This window comes from Notolabrus celidotus, unplaced genomic scaffold (assembly GCF_009762535.1).
Source record: "Notolabrus celidotus isolate fNotCel1 unplaced genomic scaffold, fNotCel1.pri scaffold_505_arrow_ctg1, whole genome shotgun sequence".
NCBI classification, from domain to species: Eukaryota; Metazoa; Chordata; class Actinopteri; order Labriformes; family Labridae; genus Notolabrus; species Notolabrus celidotus.
In genome coordinates this window covers 1-7,500 of record NW_023260309.1, presented here as the reverse complement: position 1 = coordinate 7,500, position 7,500 = coordinate 1, and the positions used below count along the sequence as shown (strand labels likewise).

The 7,500-nt window shown below is 46.3% G+C and overlaps 1 protein-coding gene across 2 annotated transcripts in view; it reads right to left on the bottom strand.

Annotated features, from left to right (window-relative positions):
- Positions 1–4,215, bottom strand: part of LOC117809879 (hydroxylysine kinase-like) — a 5,425-nt gene extending 1,210 nt beyond the window's left edge. The window contains exons 1-4 of one of the 2 annotated variants that reach the window (XM_034679386.1): positions 4,125–4,215; positions 1,817–2,122; positions 1,099–1,241; positions 509–689 (exon numbers count right to left, since the gene is read on the bottom strand). In XM_034679386.1, coding sequence (XP_034535277.1) covers positions 509–689; positions 1,099–1,241; positions 1,817–2,122; positions 4,125–4,194 — 700 coding nt within the window. In that variant the 5' untranslated portion in view covers positions 4,195–4,215. Of the gene's footprint in view, positions 1–508; positions 690–1,098; positions 1,242–1,816; positions 2,123–2,766; positions 2,785–4,124 lie in introns of those variants that run through there. The other variant, XM_034679387.1, reaches the window with a different exon arrangement.
- Between the last annotated feature and the right edge of the window lie 3,285 nt (positions 4,216–7,500).

Here is a 7,500-nt window from a genome sequence, read left to right as displayed (position 1 = left end):
GATTGATTGATTGATTGATTGATGCTGTTAACACTCATATTTAAGCTGGTGGTGGATCCTAACACTTGATCTGTTGAGCCAGTGATCCAGATTAAACTATTAGACTACTCAGTAAATCCTGTACCTGTTGTTCCTTCCACACAACATGTAGCTGTTCCAGTAACCGACCCCTTCAGGTCCAGATCACTTCCTTTGTTGCATTTTTGAACCACTTTGTCGTTTGATGTTTGCGTCTGAATTTGACTTAGTTGTAAATTTGCAGCCCATCGCTCCCCAATAGAAATATTTCAGTCTACATTTACAACCTTTGCACTTGTCAGCTTCCGTAGAACTGGACAGGAAGTTCCAAATCAAACAGGAAACAGGCGTGTTACCGTAAAGTCCACTGTAACTGTGACTCCAGAACAACAAACTGACGGGGTCTACCGTTAGTGGATAAACAGTCAGCTCAGAGAAAACGAGGGACACCAATAAATGAACAGAAAGCAGCATGAAGGAGAACAGCTACCTTTTTGGAAAGTGTTGATTCTGGGCTGCACGTGAGATCTGAACTGGTCTAAGACAGCTCGGACTATATCCTGCAGAGGATCTCCATCCATCACTGACAGGTAGTCCTCCAGGAGACAGAAGTTAGGAAAAGTCCACAGGACGCCATCCCTCTGTAACACATGCAGGTCTGGAGACTGCAGCTGGAACAATCAACATGTTTTTAATATTATTATTATGATCATTATACTTTAAAGCTACAGAGACATGTTAATAATCAGGTGCAGAGACATGTTAATAATCAGGGGCAGAGACGTGGTAATAATCAGGTGCAGAGACATGTTAATAATCAGGTGCAGAGACATGTTAATAATCAGGGGCAGAGACATGTTAATAATCAGGTGCAGAGACATGTTAATAATCAGGGTCAGAGGTCACCTCAGACTAACCCTCGTGTAAATCTCTGTGACGTTACATCCTATAGAGAGGATGATAACCTGTCGTATAACATCTCCGTACCTCTGCAGTGAGACCTCCTGCCTCAGCCACATGCTCCATGATGCATTTAGCTGAAACGTGATAATGACTTTGACCTTTGACCTTTGACCTCACCTGCTGCAATGCCTTGTCAATGTTGGCAGCCAGCTTGCCGACACGGTACAGATCTTGAGTTGTAACTGGAGACTGTGCGATGGTGTCTCCTGGGAGGTAGGTCATCAGCCTCACACAGAAGGTCTGAGCACCGGGTCCACAGCCTGACTCAACGACAGGTTCAGATCAGTCATCTCACCTCAGAGTTAATAAACTCATCTTTATTCATGGAGCGCCTTTCATACACACGAGCAGCTCAAAGGTTGACTCAGCTCTAAGACTGAAGAACAGACCAGAGATCTGTCGTTCAGAGCAAACACACGTCTCTCTCTGAGTCTCTCTGTCTCACCTGAGTTCATCTAAAATGTCATGACTGTGTGTTCGTGAGACGAGAAGGTGAGCTCTTAAAAGTCCTCTTTAGTAAACCCTGTAGACTCCACCGGGCCTCGTTCACGTGGACTCCACTGTCAGGTGTTTCTGAACACTCAGTTTATTCACTTTGAAACTGGACTTTAAATACTGTGACCTTCACTATCATAATAATCTGAACTACATTCATTATAAACTCAATCTTCCTCAAACCTGAGTTTAAACTGTCTAAATAATCTGATGAAGTTAACTTCCCGACTCTCAGCTGAGTGCGTGAGCAGCCATCAGCTGAGAGTGAGGATCAGATCTGTTTTATAACTGGTTTATGAATCATGTAATAAACTGGACTGCAGAGAGGATCAGCTGTTACCGGTCTCCTCTGAAGTCATGAGCCGCCCTGTGGTGGTGCAGAGAGCCGTCTGAGCAGGAACTCCACGAGAGAGCAGGAAGGACATGGCGAGGGTCTGCAGGCCCAGCAGGGTGGCGTCCTTACTCTCCTCTGAGTTCATGATCTTCAGGACGTACCTGGTCCCCTCCGCGTCCTTCACCAGGAAGTTCTGGTCCATGTAACTGGGCAGGTTGGAGACCTCCGTCACGGTTACTCCATAATGCTGCAGCGTCAGCTCGGAGGCTCGCTGCAGACTGAAGACCGGCCTCGGACTGGGAGATGAAGAATCTGCACGCCACAGATACGAGACGACACCTTTAACACCCGTCCTTTTATTACATATTATTATTATCATTGTTATTATTATTATTATTATTATTATTATTATTGTTATTGTTATTATTATATCACTTCCTGTACAGCAAACTAAACGTGACTTGAATCAAATAAGTCCCTTTAAGACAGAGTTGTGTTTTATACACAGAGAGTGGGCGGAGTCAGGCTGTGATGTCACACGTTTTTCTTACCGTGTCATATTTTTAGTTTGGAGATCATCCTGTAAATATTTGGTTTTTGAATGTTTGTTGAATAAAGTTTGTTTGTTAAACTCTATACGACGGCCTCAGAGTGGATCAGTCATTGAATTACATTCTCACATGTTGATAGATTTCACTGTAATGATGAATGAGGTGAATATTTTAGAGTCTCTGAAATGAAGTGAACATGTTTGATGAAATCGTGTAAGACGTCAGAGTTCAAGGTGACATATCATGCAGGATGGACTCTTTAATGGTTCTCTCCCTGAAATCTGTGTCCCTGTCTACAAACCCCCTGAAAAGTCAAAGACTCCATTCTGCCCCTGTTCTGATTTCTCCACCTTTCTGTAAATGTGTGCTGAAACCAGCCGTTTCAGTTTTCAGTGTTTTTCATACGTCACAACGCCATCCGGTCTGTAACAGGAAGTCAGAGCTCGGAGCTTGTTCAGCCCATAGACTGTATAAAATACAACTCAACCCCTCCTCCGTTTTTCATTCCCTGCACACATGTGTGCTAACAAGGAGCTTAGGAGGGAGGCATGCTAGTTGTAGGCTGTCTTAATAAACACAAAGGTCGCTTTGACTCCCCACGTCTGCAGATTTGAAGATCTAGTGGATGATTTTTAGTTTGCATGAAAAAGTGCTAGCGCTAGTTAGCATAGCCACATAGCTACATGTTGGTAGCTGTGTACCAAGACACACGTCGACATGCTGACAAATAAAACAACAAGAAACACTAAATCTGTGACCAATGGTTCAGAAAGGTCCTGCTGCAGGCGCCTCTCCGTCAGGATCAGATTCTGGATCAGATTCAGAGGGTTGAAGTAACGCGGGTCTGTGAGCAGCCGTGTATATTCAGCCAACATGTAAACATTAGATCAACGTGCTGGACGGCCGAGGGCCACGCCCACTTCCTGAGGGGGCGTGGTCAGAGAGCTCATTCTCATTTAAAGGCACAGACACAGAAAACAGCCTGTTCTAAGCAGGGCTGAAAAAGAGGGGTTTACAGGCAGACCAGAATCTGATTTCAAAGTGTTTTTATGAGCAATAAACTTTAAAGACATGTTATGGGGACCTCTTAGACCAATATATGTTGAAGAAAGAGGCGTAATATGTCACCTTTGAAGGTAAATCTCTGTAGACGTTTGGTTTGTGACGTTTTGGCGCCCCCTGTGGACGAACGCTCTGATCTCTCAGCTGATCGTCCCTAACATGTGTCAGTGAAGTTTCCTGAAGAAACGTCTGCAGTCCGGGGCGCCGTTGGCCTGTAGCGGTCTTAGTGCAGAGACTATAGCCCTTGTCGCAGAGGTTGCAGACTGGACTCCAGCCTTGACCACTGACTGCATGTCTCCCCCTCGCTCTGCTCCCTCGTCTCTCTTCATCTGTCCATTAAAGAATATAACTTTAAGAAACGTCTGCTGTCTTTAAAACGTGTCACTGTGGAAATGTCATGAAGGCTGAGTCTGCTGTGTCCCGTGTCTCTGTCTGACCTGCAGCAGCAGCTTCACAGTTAACACACAGAGAGGACCCGTCCTGCTGACGGTCTGGTTGGTCTTTGTGGGTCAGATTGAGGAATCAGGATTAACTTTAACTCCTGATTCAGTGTCAAGCTGTTTCTCCACCTTTCACAGATTCTACAGACGCTGCAGGAAAGACTGAGAGAAGGGAAACAGGTCTTCATCCTCACAGAGAAACTTTCAGTACCATGCCCGAGACGATGGAAGATATGAAAGAGGAGCTGCTGCTGAACTCACCCATGGTCTCTGCAGACGTCCTGGAGGAAGAGCTGAGAGGGGACAGACTGTTTCTCTGCAGATCGCTCATCAGTTTTGTTTGAGCAGTCCATGGAAAATCCAGTTGAACCAGCCCTCCAACCCACACACACACACACACACACACACACACACTCACACATCTCAGGCAAAGTGAACATTTAAAGAGCTTCTTGAACAAACTGCTGGATGTCTGGTTCAGTCGTATAATTCAGACCCTGAACCTGGACGAGGTCTTCCAGGCCGGGAGCCGGTCCAGCCCTCAGGATGGTTTTACCTCCTTTTATTCCCCAGTATCTCCAGTTAGCCTTTACCTTGGGCCAGCTCAACATGATAATGAGTAGGGTGGGATTCATCAATAAACTGGACACAGAGACTCATGAGACTCTGAAAGAGTTTCTGTAGAACTCGATGGAGGAGAAATAACAGAACGGGACACAGGCAGGAGAGAGTGCAGAGCAATGACAGACAGTTCTCTCAGACAATCCCTCAGGCGAGGTGTTTATCCCCAAAGACAACACTAAAGTTAGATCCTCATATCAGGACTATAAGAAACAAAACACTTGGGAAGAGGAGCAGTGCTCAGAGGAGACTCTGGATGCTGTTGAAGTGTTTGTTAAATGTTTGGTGTTTGCCTGCGAGCATCGTGAGAAGAGCGGTGCTTTACTCTGGAGTCACTACGTCGGTCACAACATCCAGATACAGACAGGAGCAGAGACCTGGATCACTGCAGAGACCTTGTCTCAGTAGCCTCTGGGAGGAAGTTCCTCTGCCCCTGACACTCAGACTGGAGGATACAAGAGTTGAACATTCATACATCCAGTGCCTTATAAAAGGATTCACCCCCCTTTAACTTTTTTCATTTTGTCACAAACTTAAATGTATTTTACTGGGATGTTATGTGATCAACACAAAGTAGTGCATACTTGTGAAGTGGAAGGAAAATGATGCATGGTGTTGAAGATTTTTGACATAAAGATCTGCCTGGTCTGAAGTCAGAGAGAGGAGCAGGGAGCACTGGGACTCATGGAAATCCTGGAGTCATCCTGGGCTTTAGGTTTCAGGGCTCACATCATAACGGTCACTTCAACAGACTCGGAGGAATGATGTCAAAGACAGACCTAGAGAGTCTGCTTCATGCATCAGATTAGATTTCTGCCCTGGTCTGTTCACAGGACGGTCATAACAAGCTGTTCAGCAGCTTCATATATTCAGAATGCTGCTGCACGAGTCCTGACACAGACATGAAGTATGAGCACATCACTGCAGAGTCCTTACACTGACCTCCTGTCAGTCAGAGGATGAGTTTAAAGTCTATCTGCTGGTCTTTAAGTCTTTCTGTGGCTCAGCACCAAATCACATCTCTGACATTCAGATGAACCCACAAGGAGACTACGGACATCTGGGACTGGCCTACTGACCCTCCAGAGAGTCAGGACTAAGCATCATCATCATCATTATTATTATTATCATTATTATTGTTATTATTATTATTATTATTGTTGTTGTAACATTAATACAGTAGTAATAAATACACACGCTCCCAGAGACAGATTTCCTCCTTCAATTAGGACCAGGATGTAGACATTTATATGGTCAGCTTTAAACAGATGTAGGACTTCATGGTGACCACCAGAGGGCGCTGTTACATTAGTTTTTACAACGTGTGCAGACAGCCTGAAGGATTCTTAACCACCTTTCTAAAAGTACTGAAGTCCACCACAGAGAGTTCCAGTTTGAGGGATCAGATCTGCTGCAGGGTTTAAACCGCTCTTTTCTCTGGATTAACACAGATTACAGTTTAATCTGAGGTGGAAGCTTTGTTTCATGAGTTTGTTCGGACTCCTTAGACAAGAGGAAAGAATCCTTCAAACTGTAGAAGACAAACTGTGCTGTGAGACGGAGTGTGATGTGAAGCTGTGTGAACATTAACAAGCTACAGAGTAACTACAGTACACGTCTTAATCTGAAGGGGTCAGAGTTCAGACACACGACGCAGCTCAGAGACGGGACCGTTACTCACTTATTGAAGCAGAGCGGCCTCACTGAGCCTTTCTTTTAAGTATCTTATGTAACTTTAATATATGACGATGACGATCAATAAGCTCTGCTGCAGGATTAAAGCAGGTCAGTCTCTGATCATTAACCTGCTGATAAAGAGAGCTCCCTGACTCGCTGTGCTTCACTCTCAGGTGTGTGCAGGGCAAGGGTTTCTGAAGGGTCAGGGTTTCTGCAGGGCCAGGGTTTCTGCAGAGTTATGGTTTCTGCAGGATCAGGGTTTCTGCAGGGCCAGGGTTTCTGCAGTGTCAGGGTTTCTGCAGCGCCAGGGTTTCTGCAGGGCCAGGGTTTCTGCAGGGCCAGGGTTTCTGCAGAGTTATGGTTTCTGCAGGGCCAGGGTTTCTGCAGGGTCAGGGTTTCTGCAGGGCCAGGGTTTCTGCAGGGCCAGGATTTCTGCAGGGCCAGGGTTTCTGCAGGGCCAGGGTTTCTGCAGGGTCAGGGTTTCTGCAGGGTCAGGGTTTCTGCAGGGCCAGGATTTCTGCAGGGCCAGGATTTCTGCAGGGCCAGGGTCTCTGCAGGGCCAGGATTTCTGCAGCGCCAGGGTTTCTGCAGGGCCAGGGTTTCTGCAGGGCCAGGGTTTCTGCAGAGTCAGGATTTCTGCAGGGCCAGGGTTTCTGCAGGGCCAGGATTTCTGCAGGGCCAGGGTTTCTGCAGGGCCAGGGTTTCTGCAGGGCCAGGGTTTCTGCAGGGCCAGGGTTTCTGCAGAGTCAGGATTTCTGCAGGGCCAGGGTTTTTGCAGGGTCAGGGTTTCTGCAGGGCCAGGATTTCTGCAGGGCCAGGATTTCTGCAGGGCCATGGTTTCTGCAGTGTCAGGGTTTCTGCAGAATCAGGGTCTCTACAGGGTCAGGATCTCTCTCTACCATGTCAGGTGATGAGAGGAGGAGTCAGGGTGAACCTGTTTGTGTCACAGAGCTTCTCTCACCCTCTCTGTCAGTCTGTGTTTTACAGTTTCAGCATGTGATGTTGTTCCTTCTGATTTAAGGATGAATGGACTCACAGATCAGACTTCTGTCAAAGCTGCCCTCCACCATGTTTTCACACCCTTTAAAGAAGAGTTCCAGACTCTGAGGAGGGTTCTCTGTTTTTATTGGAGCAGCTGGTTTACAGTATAAAAGTATAAAAGTTCACGTTGACAGCTGAGGAGATTCCATCAGGTCGTAAACCTACAGCAAAGTGTTGGATATAAAAACACACAAGCAGCTAAACATGAAGAATCAAACTGACTGCCTGTCAGGTCCCCACGTACATCAGATCTAAGAAGAGTTACAGAGGACTCTCTGCAACATCACGTCTCTACAGC